This window comes from Rattus norvegicus, chromosome 11 (assembly GCF_036323735.1).
Source record: "Rattus norvegicus strain BN/NHsdMcwi chromosome 11, GRCr8, whole genome shotgun sequence".
In the NCBI taxonomy this organism is placed as follows: Eukaryota; Metazoa; Chordata; class Mammalia; order Rodentia; family Muridae; genus Rattus; species Rattus norvegicus.
Window position 1 is genome coordinate 92661971 of NC_086029.1, and position 20981 is coordinate 92682951.

Here is a 20981-nt window from a genome sequence, read left to right on the forward strand (position 1 = left end):
AAATGCAGTTCAGCCAGAGGGGAACCGAGTAGCAGCTGAGCCAGTCTCATAATTCACACAGGGGAAAGCCCTTGGAGTTCTGCGGCATATGCCCAGCTGGAGAGACAGATCTAATCCCTGCTAATGACCTTTCTCCCTCTCCTTCCTACTGGGGCTCTGCTTTTTACACATGTGCACTTAATTATATATGCTCACCGAGAGTCCAGTGTAGCCAAACAGCACAGCACCCAGGATTAAATTACACAGCAAGACGTCCAGACATCACCTGGCCCCAACATCCGGTGTAATGAATGCTGTCTGTATTTCACAATGTGCAGCTCGAGAGTTCAAAAGCGTGTACAGCTAGATACTAATATTTAACAGTGATGATATGATTTTATTGTAAGACAATAAAATAAGCTTGGCTTCTGAAAAGGATTTAAATTAAAAATAGGCTGGGGATTTAGCTCAGTGGTAGAGCGCTTACCTAGGAAGCGCAAGGCCCTGGGTTCGGTCCCCAGCTCCAAAAAAAAAAAAAAAAAAAAAAAGCGTTAAATTAAAAATAAACATTGAAAGAAGACATGTAGACTTAAATAATAGAAAAATAGAAATAAAAACTCAAAACAATGAAATAAAAATTAGTAGGCAAAAAAAAATTTTTTTAAAATACTGTCTAGCCACATGTAAAAATAATTCACAGAATTAGACCAGTGCTTTCTCTGGATCAAAGTAAAGACAATTGTTCAAGTAAGATTAAAAAAAAATAATAATCCCAGTCATCCACTAGCAGTTTCTGTTTCTTCCAAGACAGCCTCCTTTCAGAGATGTACTCCAAATAAGAAAGATGGCAGAGCCATAGCAATACCCCCCAAACACAGAGCATGCTTCCCTGACCAGGCGACCTATGCCAAAGATCCAGAAAGGCGGCACAGCAAGAGAATCTGAGTCAGCAGCTCTTGGGAGGCCTGATTTAATCTATTAGGGCTCAAGCCACAGCTGGGCTAGAAAATCTGATTGTTTTGTTTGCTTGGTGTTTCATACCTCAGCTCTAGGTGACCGTTAGAGGCTGGGGTGTAAGTCAGTGGCGGTGGGACACACCCCAAGACGCTCAGCACCGAAAACACCTACCCAGGAAGAACTGACCCCCCATGAAAATTCAAGAATCTGACTTGAATATTTGCCCTAATATTTAATTTCCACAGTTAAAATCTCACTAAAGAGTCTATTTGTTTCTACAATATATAATATTCCTCACATTCTGGTGAAACCTCATTCTAGACAGTATTTTGATAAACAGGAACGTTTGCGTGTAGTCATTTGCGAACAGCACAGATTATTTTTAAAAGACAGAAGTGAATGCTGAAGTAGGGAGCGATGAGGTGGAAGTCACCATCTGGGGCTATAAATTACAATCCTGCTACATGGTAACTGACTGAGGGCTGTCCATAAGGCTCCCCTAGGAGATTCATTCTATCAGTGCGGCCATCCATAGCAGACTCCGAGGGAAGGGCAGTCCCCAGTCCAGAAAGGGTCTCTGCTACAGTAGAGATACAGCACCGCCTGGCTTTCCAAAGCAACGTAGACCACACACACACACACACACACACACACACACACACACACACACATATAGACACACACACAGAGACAACACACACACACAGAGACACACACACAGACAACACATACACACAGAGACACACACGGACAACATACACGCACACACAGACAGACACAGACACATATACAGACACACATACACACACAGATACACAGACACATATACAGACACACACAGACACACACACGCACATACGCACACACGCACACACGCACCCCTTGTATGCAAAGTCCTCAATTTGTTAAGTATAAAGAGAAATGTCACCCACACTGGAGGGAGTTTAGGACTCAGCACTAGACAAGAGAAGGAAGAAAGGCTTTAGGGATGCTCCATCGATTTCTGGTCAACTTGCAACTATTTCTTGACAAGAGAATGACAGTATTGCTTACAGTATTATGAGAAGTAGCCAGGAGATGTTAACTTCACAAGAAGCAACACTGTTTGCGTGAGGACACTTTCGTAACCGCCACGGCCCCACTGTTGCTCTTCTATCTCTCCCTGCAAGCTAAAGCTTAGCCTCAGGTAACTTTCTTGAAATATGATACTTTTAAAGATGGGGTATGCAAGGGGAAAGACAGAAGAAAATAAGATAATAAAACTGAGAATTAAATTCATCAGGTTAACCAGAAAGTTATAGGTTACAAAACCAAAATCAATCAAAAATAGCATTACTGAGACCCGAGTTCACTCTTGGGAGAAAAATACAATCAGACGTGCTGAAACAATGACTTCTTGTATGTTTGTTCATTTTGGCATGTGGCTTGAATACTTACAGCTTAGACCTGCCGTGCCTTCTGAAAGACTCAAGAGCTCCACATCAGCTCCCACTGCTGCCCTCTGAGAAAGACACCCCTCAGATTCGCCATCCAAGTCGCCAGACTAGAGCAAAAGCTCCCTTTTTCTGTGAGGAAGATCACCTACAACTTATTTCTACTTATTCATTTACCAATTTAACAGATACTTTGTTAATCATTGATGGTGTTGGCTTGATACTAGGTAAAAAGTTCAACATACAGACGAACAAAACAGTGCATCCTGCTCGGGATCCCTTAGAGGAGAACACACAAATATTACTCCCTACTGTGAGATCCGCTGAAGCAATGGTTCTCAACCTGTGGGTTGTGACCCCTTTGGGTGTTGAATGATCACCGAAGATGATCAGAAACTCAGATATTTACTTTGTAATTCATAACAGTAGCAGAGTTACAGTTATGAAGTAGCTGTGAAATATTTTTATGGTTGGGGGTCACCACAGGAGAAACTCCATTGAAAGGTCACAGCCTTAGGAAGGTTGAGAACCACTGCTTTAAAAGAGTTAAGTTTGGAAGCTCAAAAGGAAGATTGCTATTCATCATGAACAGAGGAAAGAACATCGGTCAGGAGAGACGCATTCATGTACAGACACACAAGGAATCCTATGAGGAGAGGGAGAGGCAGCAGGGTGGGGCGGGGGAGGTAGAGTAAGGATGTCTGTCCTTCTGACACAGAAATGAGATGGTTAGATCTGAAAGATGGATCTGTTTAAGAGTAGCAGATAAGAGGGAGAGTAGCCGGTGGCAACCAAGCTGGATGAGAGGGAATGCAAAGACTAGGAACGATGTTTAGAATACAGAACCGACGGAGCTCTGGATGGCTGGAGTCGGGTAGAGAAGCAGGTGCTGCCTGTCAGTGTGGAAGAGTCACAAATTCTGTGACATTTTCCCAGAATTCCGATGCTGTCAGCAGAGTTCTACACGGGCTCACTTGTCTTTAATTGGGTGGTCATTATTATTATTTCTCTCTCAAGGGTAATTTCCACTTTCTTTTCTTGTCTTTTCTCACTGACACACAAAACAACCTTCCACGTCCCTCCCCAACCTAACAGTGCCCCCTATTCTAGAAGCCACTGTTTGGACTCAACAGATAACAACAGATACAGAAGTAACTGTAGATGACAAACTTTCCTGACGGTAAGAGACAAAATCTGTATTCTCATTAGCTATGCAGTCGTCCTCCAGAATCTACAGAGGTTCGCTTGATGACTCCCCGAGAAGTTCCTTACAGAAAAGGAAGACATATTGGCCTAGAAGGTATACGACCTTCTGTGTATTTTAAACACTCTCTGGGTTGCTTATAAAGCCTAATATAGTGAGAGTGCAATGGGAGTCATTATCCTGGGTCGCTGTGTGCAGATAAATGTAAGAGCAAATGCTCAGTCAGGCTTGGCCGCCACACTGTCACGAATGGTGGCACTCATACGTAAGGACGGCTGACTACATGCCTTTATTGGTTTGCTGCACTTTAAAAAGGAGATAGGGTCCTGCTAAGCTGTCTAAGGCTGTCCTTAGACTATTAAGTTTGTGCTTAGCCTCTTGGGTGCTGGGAGTACTGGACTGCAGGCCATACCTGTACTCCATTGCTTTGTCTAAACACTGAGAGTTCTACATTTAGAAAGAAGACCTGGCACCACTGACTCCCAGTGACTATCGACAAGTAAGGCATCTACTGTGAACACTGCTGTTCAGGGATACGTTAGAACAGCCATGACTTCCATGAAAATCAGTGTTTGCACTGACTCTGAAACAAGAGGCCCCAGAAAAAAGTGATTACAATTCCACACGGTCTGTAGAGGATGAAAATGTCTGAGTTCACCAAGCCTTTCCCGAGCGTTTGCTGTGCCCGGCATGCTGTGCTCTTGAACGTCATGTGCACGTGGAGAGCTGGCACCTTGTTGATTTTTATCTTCCTAGCATGTTATCATTTTAAAAACAACCACAAAAGACATCGTATCTGTCCTTCAGAATTTAGGTCCAGTCAGGTAAGAAAGATGGCTGGGTCTAGCGGGGGTGGGGGGTGGGGGGTGGGGGAACAAGGACAGACACTTTAGTCTGGATTGAAGGCAGTTTAAGCGCAGCCATGATAGAGATGCAAAGAGAGTGAGGTATAACAAGGGCAGGGAGCTTAATCTCCGCCTCTAGGGAATAGTGGGCTGGCCATCTGTCTTTACAGGGAAAAGCTATCAGGTTTGAAGTCTGGGTGGGAGGATGCCTTTCTCGCTGATGGGTTTGAGAACTGTAAATGGCTAATCCGAGGGTGTGCACATTCGAAGATGCTATTTCTTTGTTAGGCACGTCGGTAACTCCTTGAACCAGGACTGCTTGCCAGTTCTTTATATCACAGTTTCCAGAGCTTCTCTAACAGCCAAGCCCATACAAACGTGGAAGCCAACTTGCTTTATCTCTCATCACAGTCAATTAGGGCTCTGCCCTTGCCATTAACCCTTGCCCACACCTGCTGCCCCCGGAGCATGAAGTTTCCAGTGATTAATGTCACAAGACAAAAGGTTGCAAATTTCCTTCAGATACAAAGTCCTTCCCGGAGGTAGGGAGGCAAGGCAACCTTTCAAAGTCTCCCTGGCATTTGGCAAGGCTGTACTCTAGCCTCTGCCACATTGCCACAGCCCTCCAGTCAGGCAGACAACTGGGCCTCCCCCCACCCCCAGTCACATGACTCTTTAAACATTATACAGATCAGGCCAGATTGATGCCTTCTTTCTCCTTCGTCCTCTTGAACAGGAGAGGAGAGAGGAGAGAGGAGGGGAGAGTGCAAGCTGTCAGAAGAGGTTTCATAGAAAGCGCTCACATATCTTTGAACTTATTTAAGAAGATTTAGATTCTTCCCAGTCAAAATCAAGATAAGTTCATCTATAGTTAACATAGATATTTGCTATGCTAAGACTTTGTAGGCTATGTGATACTGTTTAATACCACTGGATGTTTATGACCATTTCAACCGCAGTTTAATGAGTCAGAAAGAAGTGGCAGCCAGCTGGGTCACAAGGGACTTGGCCCTGTGCAACTTAACAATTCTGTGCCTCAGTTTCTTCATCCGAGGTCTTTTTACTCTGTGGATACAAGTATGAGGTCTGAGAACAATCTCTAGAAAGCCTCCCTGGGTCCACGTCTGAGAAATTGTACAAAACATTCTCAACTCGGCGAAGGGCACTGAACCAAATTATCTCTATTATGTCTTTCAAGAGTAAGATGCTCGGGTTAGTTCTAGAGAACATAAAACAACTTACAAAAGAAACTAATTTAATACCAAGACTGGGGCGGGATCACCATCGTCTGGCTCAGCCAATGTTTGACAGACACAGTGAACCAATGAGGCTGCTTGTCTCAGGCACAGTGAGCCAATGAGACTGCTTGTCTCAGGCACAGTGAGCCAATGAGGCTGCTTGTCTCAGGCACAGTGAGCCAATGAGGCTGCTTGTCTCAGGCACAGTGAGCCAATGAGGCTGCTTGTCTCAGGCATAGTGAACCAATGAGGCTGCTTGTCTCAGGCACAGTGAGCCAATGAGGCTGCTTGTCTCAGGCCAGTTGTATGGACATAACTTTGTGAACGCATCACCTACCAACGACAAGGGCCTCCCCTCTGCAGTTGCTCTGGCTCCAGACTACAAAGTCCCTTCTGACTTTAAGTCTTAAAGAGCTACAAATGAAAATGGCCGTGATCGGCGGACCTGGTGCCTGTTTTGTGAAGCGGCAGCTGAGGAGACTCCGGCACTCTCCATGGCCGACGAGAAACCCAAGGAAGGAGTCAAGACTGAGAATAACGATCATATTAATTTGAAGGTGGCGGGACTGGATGGTTCTGTGGTGCAGTTTAAGATTAAGAGGCACACACCACTTAGTAAACTAATGAAAGCTTGTTGTGAACGGCAGGGTTTGTCAACGAGGCAGAGCAGATTCCGGTTTGATGGGCAACCATTCAAGGAAACAGACAGACCTGCACAGTTAGAAATGGAGGATGAAGATACGATTGGTGTGTTCCAGCAGCAGACAGGAGGCGTCTACAGAAAAGGGAACCTGCTACTTTACTCCAGAATTTTGTTATAGACCAAGAATACATTCTTAATTAGAAAGCCGCAATTTGGTCCCGCCACATCGTGACTGCTACAGTATAGTTTCCTCCTCTTTCATTTCCCTGTCCCCATTTCTTTATTGTACATAAGTAACTGGTGTGTGTGCACGAGCATATTGCTCTTTTTGTTTTTTTCTTTTCCTTTTTTTTTTTTTTTTTTTTTTTTTTGGTTCTTTTTTTCGGAGCTGGGGACCGAACCCAGGGCCTTGCGCTTCCTAGGTAAGCGCTCTACCACTGAGCTAAATCCCCAGCCCCTTTCTTTTCCTTTTTTAAACTAAATGGCCGATGTTCTGTTTTGGTTACATCAGATGGAGACAGTCTGGGGACAGTACTGGTTCTGTGACAATATCCCCCTTCCCCACTAGTGGCATGCTCAGTCAACTCCTATCTTTCTATTCCAGTAAGTTATTTTGCTCTCATTGTTTTAACAAAAGAATCCAACAACACAAAATCCTCGCATACCTTGTTCGATTGGAGAATTTTAATGTTTTTCATTTATCATTGTAAAACCAAGGACAATTTTATAACTTTTTCGTACGTAGCTGTTACATGTAGGGCAACCTGTCTTTAAGTAGGGATAAATTACTCTTGAACGAAGTGATCCTAGATAGTTTTCCCTTCAAGCCAAGCGTCTTGTCGTTTAAATAAACTTCTTGTTTAGAAAAAAAAAAAAAAGGAAGAAAATGACCATTATCTTAAATGTGCATACTGCTGTGTTTCCAGGGTCGTTTCATAGATTTTTAATTTCATTTGCGTTTCAGAGTAGCTATTTGAGGTGTGCATAGCAGTTAGTATTGATGTTTCTTTGAGAAAAATTGAGATTTAGTGAAGTTTAGTAAGACTCTTAAATCCTTTATACTGCTTGAATTTTTAATTGCACTTATCTATCTATCATCTATCTATCTATTCATTCATTATGTGTACATGCACATGTCATGTTTAGAGGTCAGTGGATAACTTGCGGGAGTCAGTTCCCTCCTTCCTCTAAATAGGTCCTGGGTATCCATATCAGGTTGTCAACCTTGGCACCAAGCACCTTTATCCAGTGAACCATCTAGGTAGCCCTATGACCCTGTCAGGCAAATCTGGAAGAATGTATCATCTTATAATTTCAAGACATTTGTTTGTATCTTCTATGAATGGGAGAAGAATAAACTACAGAATTTTAGAAAAAAATATATATTTTTTAGAAAATATATTTTTAAAAGAACCTAACAACGATATTGAATTATAGTATTTTAAAAGCTGAATTAGGAACAAGGAAGGCTAGACAACCAGGAAGAGAAAAGTCAAATATTGTAAAGAATATGAACTAGCCTAAACGTATCAAGAAATAAGGAGCTGGGGCTGCACCTATGTGGCTATGGGAAATTCACTGCCCCCACTGGTGAAGAATTTCTAGTTCTGCTGCTTTGGGGGTCACAGTGCTGTGAGTAACACTTCAACCATGCCCTCTTAAGTCCCTGGTTCCTCAGAAAGGGTTGTGGCAGTGTGACTTTTTGTTTGTCTTTGGAACCTTAGAGCATGAGTAAAGACTGCTTATCTTCCGTAGAGAAAAGTTCTCACAACAGATGGTAAAATTTTAGTTACTGTGACTCATGTCATTAAGAAAAAAACACTGATACAGATGCAGATGCTTGCAGCTAACCATCAGACTGAGCATGGGGACTCCAATGGAGGAGTTGGAGAAAGGACTGAAGGAGCTGAAGGGGTTTGCAACCTCATAGGTACCAATATCAACCAACCAGACCCCACCAGAGCTCCTAGGGGCTAAAACAACCAACCAGAGAGTACACATTGAGGAACCCATGGTTCCAGCTGCATACATAGCAGAAGATGGTCTTGTCTGGCATCAATGAGAGGAGAAGCCCTTGGTCCTGTGAAGGCTTCTTGCCCCAGTGTAGGGGAATGCTAGGATATTGAGGTGGGAGTGGGTGGGTGGGAGTGGGAGCATCTTCACAGAAGCAGGGGGACGGGGCATGGGAAAGGGGGGAAAAGGGATAACATTTGAAATGATAAAATATCCAATAAAAATAAGTAAAAGAAAAAAGGCACATTAAAAAATGTTAAAATGGGGAAGACCCAGAAATAGTTTTAATAAATAAGGACTTGCATTGAGGGTTAAAATGGATGGATGCTTCCAGAATGACAATAAAAGCTAGAGAGGCTATACAAGTTACAAAGGCCTAAGTTCCTAGAAACTCTAAGGCCAAAGTTCAATCAAACTACTTGTTAGAGTCATTGATCTGCCTTTGATAACAGTTACAAGGACTGACTTAAGAAACAAAAATGTATATCTCATCAAAGACTATTTAAAAGTGTTTGGTTTTGCTAAGCTTTGTCTAAGTATTACGTAGTAGCTAAAAGAAACAGACCGGTGAAGCTGACCTTCTAAGTGTCTTGCAACTATATGTGGAGGCCTATGTTAACAGAGTCAAGAGGGATCAAAAGATACAGTCCTTCGCCCACTGCCCTCTGTGGTAGTTTGAATAGTAATGGGTCCATTCCACAGGCTTCTCTATTTGAATGTTTAGTCATGGGGGGGGGGGGAGTGGTACTAGTTGAGAAGGATCAAGAAATATGTTCTTGTTAGGGTAGGCATGTCCTTGTCGGAGGAAGTGTGTCACTGGGTGTGGGCTTTGAGGTTTCAAGGGCCCAAGCCAGGTCCAGGGTCTTTCTCTCTCTGTCTGCTACCTTCACATGTGGAAGCAGAACCCTCAGCTCCCTCTCCAGCACCATGTCAGCTGTATATTGCCATTTTCCTTAACATGAGGATAATGGACTAAACCTCTGGACCTCTGAGCAAGCCCTAACTAAATATTTCTGCTATAAGAGTTGCAATGGTCATGGTGTCTCTTCACAACAACAGAACAGGGTCAAGAAGCTCTCAGGAAATTGCGGAACATCTCTCCAAATATCTTGTGAGGACATTAACGGCTCTTTTGTTTAGGGAGGCCATGGAGACCTGGGTGGTCTCTAACCAGTGTCTTCGGTAGTTCCAATAAAACAGGAAAGCTATTAATTTTGGTTAAATACATGGTCTTAAATACTCAGAAAAAAAAAACATAACCAAAAATTATTGTTATGTTTCATGAACAGTCTAAGGGATCAAATTCCCTACACAACAAACCCAAATGGGATATTAGTATCAAAATATATCTAAATATATCTCTCTGTAATGATTCTCCTCTTGATAAAGATGCTGTCCAGATACAAGACTTTAGACTTTGGCTTCATCCAGCATTCCAGTGTTTGCCCATAGACAAGAGACAGACTATTGCTTTAACTGAAGAATCAAACGATGGTTAAATATCTTCTCTCTGCCTTTCTAGAGGGACCTCACATTGTGATTTTAGACACTCCCACCACTATCACAAGTGCCTGACAGAACCTCTTGGGTTTACAAATCAAGCCTTAGAGGACAAAGGGAGAATGAGGAGGACTAATGGATGGACACTCTGGTGACGTTATCAAGAGACCTCGTGGACCTTGATGTGGAACTTTCTTAAGAGCCTCTGTCTGTCTTCTCCTGGTTCTCTGCTAATTACTCTTGCCTCACTCCTCCCTCACCTCTTTCTCTGGGCACCAGTCAAGGATTTCCATTTTTCCCCACATTGAATGTTATATGAAGAAAACTACTAATAGAGTCTTTTAGATAACACCACTGGAGGGGACCATGACTACCTCAACAGATGTCCCCATACAAATTGATCACTACCCAAGTGTCATAAAAGCAGTCAGGGATATCTCTTCAGAGTAAATAATGAGAACAATAAGTAATTATTGGCTAGGAAGTTTACGTTGAAAAGATCCCAAAGAAAAGTAGACCATTCCTTTCTTGGCTAAAATCCAGAAATGTCCTCAGACATTTTATTTTACTGTGATAAAATACCCGAGGCTAGGTGCCACATAAGAAAGAGGTTTATTAGCTCATGATTCTGGAGATTCGAGCGCATAGCTCTGCTGTAAAGCTCATTTTAGATCAGTGGTTCTCAGCCTGTGGGTCACAGTCCCACGATCCCTCTGGGACCATATATCAGATATTTACAGTATGATTCCTAACAGTAGCAAAAGTACAGTTATGAAGTAGCAATGACATCATTTTATGCAAGAGACCACCTGGTAGGGTAGAGAGCACAGGACCAGGTCTGCTGTGCTCCTCAAGAGACACAAGCCTATCCCTCCTGAGAGTAGCACCCTCCCACCAGACCCACCTCTTAAGGGCGCCACTACCCAAACACGACCATACTGGACACCAAACTTGGGTCTTCAGGCTCTATAGGAAGACCTTACCTTACACATTCCATCAGCCCAATATTGTTTTAGAAAAAAATCTTTGAAAATAGAAACTTTGTAGTGAGGCACAAAGGCAGAACATTGTAAGCTCGAGCTCCTGTCTGTCTATTATATAGTTTATATTCGCTTTTAATTCACTGCTATTTCTTTGGTGCCGTGTTTATAAATTTTATTTATTTATTTTAGACAGAGGCTTTGGCTGGTTTAGAACTCACTATGAAGCTCAGGCTGTTCTCCAACTCCTGGCAGTCCTCTGTCTCAGCCTCCTAATCTCAGTTGAGATCATGGGCACGATGTGCCACACCCAAATAAACTTTATCCTTAACAAACAAAATCCCATCTTTATCATTTGGCTTAAAAAGAGGAAATTGTAAAGCACTGTGTGGTTAAACTTTGGACAAATTATGTTAAATGAAGGAAGCACGAAAAGGATAAATCACTCCTCACTTCTGAGAGGTACTTAGGGGAAGGATTATCTTTTGCCTTGAAACTGCTGTGCCTAGTTTCTACTGACAGGAGCTTTGGACAGGTCAGGGTGTGTAGGATTGTGCCGCTGGCACAGCTACCACAAAGAGAAGAGATTCCACATCTAAAGTGACGGTAGAAGAAATTCATTCTATAAAGCTAAGGATGAAGGGCTGGAGAGATGGCATGGCGGTAAGCTACATGCTTTCCTTGCAGAGGACCTGAGGTTGGAGTTTGGTTCCCACCACCCACAGCCAGTGGCTCAGGGCTACTTACAGCCCCAGGGGATCTGATACCCTCTTCTGGCCTCTGGGAGCACCTGAACTCTCAGGCACATGACCATACACATACACATATACAAATAATCAAAAATAAAATCTCTTTGGACGATCACACTCACCAGACTAAAACCCTGTTCTGTACTTAGGAGCAGTGCAGTCTTCCAGTCGCCTCTAAGAACCTTGGTTCTGGGATTGTCTTTGAGAAAACTACTGCTGTTCTATGAAATATTATTCCCTTCCCAAGAAGGCTGTTAGAAACAGAATGGTGCCCCCAACACCCTGTGAATTTACCTCCTTTCAGCTTCCCCTTCATCTGGGAACTAGGAGAAACCAGAAGAGCATCTGCCTTCCAGAACTGGTTTAAAGAGCAGCGAGGCCCAGCATGGGTGTGGCGGCCACCTTGGGCTTACACTCATATGGCTGTCAGCGGTCTCCAGGCAGGCTCTGGGCACATGGGATCCCAGACCTGGCAGGGGTCTGTGAGGGGAGACTGTTTGCATAATGCCCAGGCATTCTTCTCCCCCCACCTTATTCTCATTCTAAGTGGTGGACTGTCCCAGACTATAAGCCAGCCTATGCTACAACAGATTAAGACAGTGGCCAACAAGTCCCCATCTCGCATCCATTAAGTCAGACACCGAAGAGAGAGGCTCTTCACCATGCTAACCGCCTTTCGAAAAAAGGCGTGAAAGTTCAGAAAACAATTGTTTATTTAAAAAGATAATAATCTGTGTTAGTAAAAAGTTTACTATTTATTGTTTTTAATTAATTAACATTACTAAGATTTTTTTTTCAGTTTTAAATCCTAATCTAGTAAATACAGAATACACAACTCAGGCAAATGGATTATTTTGGGCCTCACCTGTCTAAAGACCAAACTGTCACAGAGTCAGTATTATATTACACTTTATTACCCCATTGTCTGTGTGTCTATCTCCCGGCAAGCTGTGAATTCTTGGGACATAATTCTTTTAGCCCCTTTCTTTCCTTTTCCCATCTAGCCTCCTTTTCTTTCTCTTCCTTTTCTTAAACCCCCCTCCCCTCCCCATCCCCCACTCCATCGGCTGGCAGTCTCCTACACACACAGCACTTGATACAATAAACAAAGGAAAAGGAGCAGCTGCTGTCCTCTCGGGCTCAGTGTGCGCTCTGCACTGTGTATATCTGGCTGGACCCTCGCCTGCCTCCACCATCATGTATGTCTACTGTATACATGCTATTAACCACACGCTCTGCCACTGCCTGGAGTTCTAGATGCCTCTGCGATTGTCACATTGTCACCTGGAGCAACTTTTACTTGGCTGAATGAGAGAACGTGCTCTTATATTAATGTGAATTTAGTCCTCATCCAGAACATACGGCCTGTGCAGCTCAGGGGTGAGAGAAAAGGTGCCTCGCAATACCTCTGAAGGAATGAGGAGGTCACACATGTTCACATGATAACAATATTATAAAACCTGAAGAGAGGAATAAATAACATCTCCAAATGTGTGCTTCTTCCGATTTTTCCTACTTGAAGAATTAAGTCTACTAGCAGTGCTACACTTGAACACCCCTCCCGTGTCTCGTGACCCCATCGACACCTTTCCGTGAAGCTGCATGCTTATCCAGTGTCATTTCTAAATGTAGCGTGGACTGTACAGTTGGCAGCTCATTCTTCTCATCTGACAGGGCTACATCATATGAGGCCTCTTGGAAGACTGGAGCAGTGAACTCTGAACCTTCGCTCCTAAACAGACACAGTGTAAGGTTTCTATGAGCCTCTGGCCACGTGCTCAGGTTTCCTATTCATGGCTCTAAACCTCTTTTCACCTACATTTCTGCTTAAATACCATAAAATTGAAATTAAACATGTACATTTATATTAATCGATTAACATTAAATCCATGGTCCAATGACTCGTGGCGTTTAACATGTATAGTTCCCTGAAAATAGGTATTTTATGAGGCACCATAGTTCTGTTCTGTGTGGTGGGAAAAGTAGTAAAGCCATCGTGTCTGACGTGAACACCAGGGTGTTTACATTGTGTTTAGGCCTACCTGAGCTCCAAGGAAATGTTTTGTGCCTGATTGGTATTTGTTTTCTGAGATTTATGGACCTGTATTTCTGAAGGAACTTTATGGCCCGCATAGGACTTCAGTTAGGGGACATTCCCAGCAAACCTGGAATTCTTGTATTACTGAGCACTACACAATACCGCACAAGTGTTGTGCAATGAGGACAGAAGTGTGCGGCCACGTGGTCCTTAAGATAGCACACACATCCGATCAGAGGCTGCGGTATGAGAAACTTGACTTGCTCTAAAAATAACATCTGCATAACAATCAATAAATATGCTTCTGCAAAGCTGCTCTGGGCTCGTTCCACCTGAGACCATCCCCCTGCTGCTGCAAAGGCTTCCTTACGTCCTCAAGTGTCTATCTTTGGCTGTCCCTCGTAACTCCGATAACCATCAGGTCTGGGATACAACCCTGAAGCCCTGCTGTTAAGATGATGGCTCGCTGAGGTTTAGGACATTGGCATCGTGATGTCCTTCCTCAGAGGTGAGCGGCTCACTCTACCACACGCCATGTTCTGCCGCAATGTGGGCCTGACAGCTGACCAACTCAGGCTGGAATGTGATTACCTGAGTACGATATTGTACGGAAGGTTGACGGATCTCTTGTGAGACTGGGTTAGTTCTCGTAGAAGTGTATTAGTTTTGACTCATGAGTTACTATACCAGGAAGACATCTACCCGCAGCAGGGAGCCTAAGTAAGAACGTAGAGCTCCCCTCTGCCCCACATTGGTCGAGAGTGTGTCACACACTCAGATGTTTGCAGTTCTGTGCTTCTCTGTGAACTCGATCACAAGAGTACCAGGAGTGTTGATTTGGCCTAAGAATAAACTCTACTTGCCAAGTAAATTTGTAAACACAGTGTTAGTGGAGAAGGAGGAGTCACTGTATTTTCCAGTTATTGGGCAAATAAGCTGTTTTCTTCTTTCTTTCTTAAAGTGTTGATCATAAAGCTCCTTCCGGGAGCTGCATTCCCTTGGGAACTCGTGGGAGACTTACAGCTTTGATGAAGCCTACTTAATTGTGCTAGTTCTTGGAGCAGCCCATAATAGTTCTTCCAGATCCACATGTATTTATTAATCAGCTTTCTGTTACTGCAACAAATGTTTGAGATAAAGAACTTACAAAGAGAAAAGGTTTATCCTGGCTCAAAGTTTTGGAGAAGTTCAGTCCATGATCAATTGGCTATTGCTTTGGGGCCTGTGGTAAGTCAGATCACCACGACCAGAGTGTGTGGTAAAGCAAGCAGCTCGGCTCACCTCAAGAGAAAGGACCACACTGGCCTCTATAATCCCAAGAAAACGCTGTCAATGGCCTAAACCTGTCACTCACCCCACATTTTCCAAGCTCCACCTCCTCCCAATAGCACCAAGCCTTTTAACACAAGGGGAGCGGCATCCCAGATCCAGGCTGCAGAGCTTTGATAGCTGATTGGCAGCATCAGATTCACCTGGGGGCTACTTAGATGGCTGCCACACCAAGTATCCAGACCCTGGTTTTAGATGAAACCCCCATCAATTCCTATGCACATTAAAATCTGAGCTTTGCTATAAACCAAGGAGTCTCAGACTTTAGCATGCACCAGTCGCCACTAGTCAGCTTGTTAAACACAGATGCCGGGACCTGCTGCCAGCGTTTCTGATGGCAGAAGTGAAGTAGGCCTGGAATTTGCATTTCTGACAAGTTCCTGGGTAATGCAGATGACATTGGACACTAGGAGACTTCTCTGAAGCACACTTTGGCTGGTTCATGGTAAGAACCAATGCTGTAAAGGTGCTAATGCATATTTGTGGGCAAAAGAGCAGGGGAAATAAGTTATAAGTAGTCTATAAACTTCCGAAAGAAAATCTTCTCGCTTTGGACCTAGATCAAGCTAACGAGACAGAGAAGATCTGTCTCCTGACAGGGGCAGGTAATATGGAAGGGCCAACTGAGAAACGCAAGAGAACAAAATTGTGTTTATTTCTTCTTATTTAGACACGTGCCATGAGAGAAACTATCACATACTAACTGAAAAACATTGTCATTTGTTTCATCAACTATACTTTACAATTATATACAGGAGGTAATCTGAGGGATTTTCTAGGAAAAGTACTCTCTTTTCCTCAGCCTTTTATGTGTTTTCCTGGTTTCTGACAAACCCTTGGCTAGTACTACTGAGGAAGAGACCAGATATTTCTTAGAAGCTCGCACAGAATCCGGTCCAGAGCATGGTTTACTGAAATGCATGGTTTCTCAGCATAGTAAAATCTCTGGGTATAAGCTATTTTAGGTAAGTCACCATCATAAATTCATATTACTCATGAGCATGGCATGACTTGGATGTAAAGTCGTCTCCTGCACAGGCACTGCCGTGGAGTGGTTCTCTCCTACGGTCCCTTAGTCTCCTGCACAGGCGCTGCCATGGAGTGGTTCTCTCCTTCGGTCCCTTAGTCTCCTGCACAGGCGCTGCCATGGAGTGGTTCTGTCCTGTAACTCGCTTTGCTCTACAGTGATACTGAGATACTAAATATCATCCCCTTCCTTCTTTTCCTGTTTTGTATTTTGTGTGGATGGTGTGTGTGTGTGTGTGTGTGTGTGTGTGTGTGTGTGTGTGTGTGTTGGCATGTATATGGACACACGTGTGTGCAAGTGGAAGCCAGAAGATGACAATAGGTATCTTCCCCAATCACCGAATCCCACCTTAGATATTGAATTATGCTTGCTGCTCCCACTTTTTAATTTTAATTAAATGTTTTTGAGGCAAGTTCTCTCTCTGTATCCTTGGGCGGCCAGGAACTCAAAGAGACTGGCTTACCTCTGCTTCCCAAGTGCTGCAATTAAAGGCAGTGCCAGCACACCTGGCTGAGGTAGGACCTTAATATTCAGTCCTGAGCTCATGGCTGCCGGTAGTCTAGCTAGTTAGTTTGCCAGGGGTCTTCCCTTCCTAAACACTGGAATTAGAGGTGTTTTGTGGGTGCTGTGGGTTTGAACTTTGGTTCTTATGTCTGAGTGCCCATGAACCTTATCACCAGCCTTACTAGACCACAGCGTATCTCCCACTGAGCACCTTATCTGAATATTCCCAGCAAAACAAAGAGCCTCCTAGGCTGGTTTTTTGTCCTGCTTCTTTATGGTCTATCATGACAGCTGAAGCTGCTGGGACAATGGCTCCAAACTGACCAGAGGGGAGCTGATTACTCTGCCATTGTTAGCATGCGGAGTCTAAGCTGACCACTCCACTAAGGCTGTTTCACTACTTGCCTGTAAAGCTCACACACTTTGCAGCTTCCTGATTGTAAGCAGTTCTAAGTGTATCAGCAGAGTAGGAATCCTATGGTGACTCCTGGAGAGGCCCAGCAAGCAGCTGGCACTGGCCCCTTCTTTTCAGCACTGTTGATGTTCTGGATAGCACCAACCAGGATACTCATTAGACAGAGGGAGAAAGAGAGAGGGAAAGGCTGGTCCAGGACATTTAGAAGCTCAGTGGACGGTCTCTGCTTTCAAAATCACCCCATGAACTTTTAGTTAGTAGGAATGAAACACACCAAAATCCTGATCAACCGTGTAAGATCCAGTGGAAAGAAATCTTACATAGGCTGGGGATGCCGTTCAGTGACAACAAGCATTTGCCTGGCACACACAAGGCCTTTGGTTTAATACCAAGCAACACACACACACACACACACACACACACACACACACACACACACACACGCACCTTATTGCTAATATAGATACTCCCTCCCCCTTGCCCCCCTAGAACTCATCCTCCTGCCTCCACCTCTCCAGTGCTGGAATTATGTGCCACCACAGCAGTCTGTGGGACTGGAACCTGGGCTTCATGCAAACTGGGCAAGCACTCTATCAACTGAGCTGTATCCCCAGCACCATCCTTGTCTCTGAGCCGGGGCCATATGTCTCCTTATGTTCCCCAGGATGGGCTCTCACTCAAGCGATAGCCACCTACACTTTCCTGAGGAATATAATGTAAATAAACTATGCTCAAAGAAGAGCAGAGAATGGTGATTGAAAAAAAAATCCTGAATGACCAAAATCATAGCAAAAGCCAGCAAAGCCCCACGATTGTGTTTCTTTCTCCAAGACGTCTCTGGGAGTACTTAAAGGCATAGCTTCAAAAATTAGCACAAGCAACATAAAACAAATGTTCAGTTTTTTTTTCCTCATAGATGAACAGATGGAAGGGATTCGACTCGAGAGAAAGGAAGGTGGGGGTAGGGAGAATACAGCAAAATAGTGAAATCTGTCTTCGTATCGGTTCTGAAGCCTTCCCAGCTGCACCGTCATGTGGGCATTTCCCAGAAGTTGCTCTGCCCAACAAAATGAAAGGGAGCCTAGGACTGAGGTGTGGAAGTCACACTCTGAAAAGCTGTGGGTCCGGTGCAGATGTCTGTCTTCAATATGCATCTGCACTTAAATCTGTCGTGATACGGCAAATGATTGCTGTGTGATTAATAAAATGCTTACTCTTACTTCAGTCACGAGGTTATTTTCTCTGGAGAATGCGATCCGGCTTGTGCGGTGTTCTCTGGCGCTTTATCGAATTAGACTCAGTTACCCACGGCTCTCCACGCCTGCAGATAGTCTAATGGAGCCCATTAATGCAGGCCTGCCAGCAGCTAACAATGCAGGCCCGTGCCTGGGGGTAGTAAGACGCCTCTGTGGACTTATTTTGCAAATCAATCCCTCTTAGTAATAGCAACTGTGACAGTCCCCTTCAGGACTCTAAAACAGAATCTTTTTCAGTCTGGATCCTGCAGCGACTTCCCCCAGTTTCAGGTGAGAACTGCAGTCCCGGCTGCCATCAGCCTCCTTGATTCAGCCACGGTCTCCTTGGCCTCTGTTCTCCACACCTTTTATCATTTTCCCCTCTCCTTCCTCCTCAGCCATTTCTTCAGCCCTACACCCCAATCAACTCAATCTTTTCTTCTCCAACCTTTCTGAAGCCATAATTTCACGAAATTGCCTTAGAACTGCCAGTTCCACCCCTGCCCCGGTCCAGGAAGTCACTGGAGACAAGCAACTGCAGAAAGCCTAAATTGTTTTCCCTTAGATTTTTAAACAATTAATATTGGATCTTGGGCACTTTCTGAGGGTTGCCTTGCAACACACAATTGGGTTTTGAAAGAAGACAGCTTTTCATCACACTGTCACACAGAGAAATAATGGTATTAAAGGGAGTTGACGCACAAAATCCTTACAGCTGTAAGAGTAGACAGCACAGCCTGGCATAGACCATACACTTGCAGTCCCAGTACCTGGGCGGTGGGGGAGCAGGAGTTCAAGGTCACCACAGCCCCAGCGTGATTTTGAAACCACCCTTAGCTAAATGGGCATCAGGAAGGTGGAGATCTAACTGGTTTAGAGGAAGTCCTGGGCAGATCTGAGATTTACTGACCCTCTTTGTCCTGCTCTACCTGAGATGCTCAAGACAGCCCGCCAGCTGCAGCCACTTCCCATGGAAGTGCTACTAAAGCCGTGTGCAAGGGCTAGAGTGAACGGGAGCAGATTGCCTCAGAAACGGCCATATGCCGGGTAGATGTCGGTCATCACGGCCAGGGTCCTACACTGTCAGAAGTAGAGGGTCAGCTGACTCTTAGACGTTCCGCTTTTATCTCATGGATTAAAATGGACCCAGAGGAGAAAGGCACCAGGAGGGCGACTGCATCTCTGAGAATGGTCAGAGCCCATGCAGGCCTTCCTACGTCGTGACTTGGGTCTTAGCACAGATAAGCAAAAAGGTATGCTTGTCTTTAAAAACCCGTCTTAGAAAGGACACGCGAGTCATGAGAGAGGGTGTAAAGCTAATAGGTTTTTCCAGTTTTAACTCTGCCGTGGGGTTTTTCTTTTCTCTCCTCTCTCTTTCGGTAGATAAGTTCATCAAAGTGTACGTGGTGGCAAAAGGGTAACATCCAAAGCAAAGTTCTACAGCTTCAGCATGGCTGCTCTGACTGCACAGAAATTCATGGAATACCCAGACTCTGGGTCTAGACCAGTCAACTTAGCTGCTTCATGCTTACATGTGCAAGTTCTTTACCATGAAGTGGTTGTTCTTACTTTTTAATGTAAGCAGTTATTGAGATAAAAGAAGGCAGGGAATGTTTCAAGGTAGTGTGCATGTGAAACTCAGACTGATGTGGAAAAACTGAAAGATGCTTAAGTGCGGCTCCAACTGACTCCACCAGTGCTGCTCGGCCTGATGCATCTGGGATCACCACCCGCATTAACCTTGACCTGAGGCACTGATCCCCAGGGCTGATGCTATGAGAACACTCCTCTCTCTCTCTCTCTCCCTCTCCCTCTCTCTCTCTCTCTCTCTCTCTCTCTCTCTCTCTCACACACACACACACACACACACACATACACACACACACACTCACACACACACTCTCTCACAGATACATAAATACTCACAGACCTCTCTTTTTCAACTCTCTCTCTCTCTGTGTCTGCTTTCTGAGAAACCACCATCGCCTCCCTCATCTAAACCACGCTTTGCAATATACAGTATTTATGGGGTGCCGAGTGTTGAGTACAGAATGATGAACTGAGGGTTCCAGCTCAGGGCAGCCAACGCCTCCCCTCCTTCCCCCCTCCCCTTTCCCTCTTTCCCTTCCGACTTAGCCAATGTTTACTGGATCTTTAAGGTCTTTGAAGAGTTAATACCTGAAGAACAATTCAACTAGAAAAGATAACTTCTTTTCCTTTCCGTTACCCCACTACGCTCTAGTCCCTTCCCATGTTTACTTTTATCCTTGAAAACATTTATCAGTAAATGGGTTGTCCATTTGCTGCTTGTCTCCTTCTGTTGGAGTAAAGTAAGCCCCAAGAGGGCAAGTCTTTTTGTCTCCTTTATGCTCTGCCATGTATTAGTTCCCCAGACACATACTAGACGGCCAGTCATTAAATAGGTGCTGATCAAATAAATGAAGAATGAAAGACCACACCGCTATGCCTGCCAACCCTTGGCCCATTCTTTTCTATCATGGTTTCTCTACTGCCCACTTCAATCGTCCTCTCCAGCCCAGCATATGAGCCCTTGATCTTCTTAGGGCTTTTCTTGTTAACTACACGGAGCCCCGCAGCCTGGGCTCCATGCTCACCTACAACATGATAATCCTCGTCAGCTTCACCCTCTCATCTTCCCCTGTACCTGCTGTGCCAGCCCCTCAACCGTGCAGCCCACAATGGCTTATTTTACTCTTTGTCCAGCCCAAAGCAGGATTAGAAAAGACCTGTAACTCATGCTAGATTAGATCAGTACAAATTCACACTACTACCCAATTCAAAATCTGCAGCACATGAAGGAAAGATTGGGCAGGAAAACTGAATTTGAACATTGAGTCCTACATGTATTCTCTGGTTTCTTTGGTTGAGTCG

At 44.4% G+C, this 20981-nt stretch overlaps 2 protein-coding genes across 4 annotated transcripts in view; one reads left to right on the forward strand and one right to left on the reverse strand.

Moving 5' to 3' along the window:
• Positions 1-20981, reverse strand: part of Map3k13 (mitogen-activated protein kinase kinase kinase 13) — a 145282-nt gene that overhangs the window by 65535 nt on the left and 58766 nt on the right.
• On the forward strand, positions 5422-6510 carry LOC120095693 (small ubiquitin-related modifier 2-like). Its single transcript, XM_039088952.2, has one exon. It carries the CDS (start codon positions 6151-6153, stop codon positions 6475-6477), a length of 327 nt encoding a protein of 108 aa, XP_038944880.1. The 5' UTR covers positions 5422-6150; the 3' UTR covers positions 6478-6510.

Excerpts from the sequence above, each read along its gene's own strand:
- LOC120095693 (XM_039088952.2), top strand. The coding sequence starts at position 6,151 with ATGGCCGACGAGAAACCCAAGGAAGGAGTCAAGACTGAGAATAACGAT.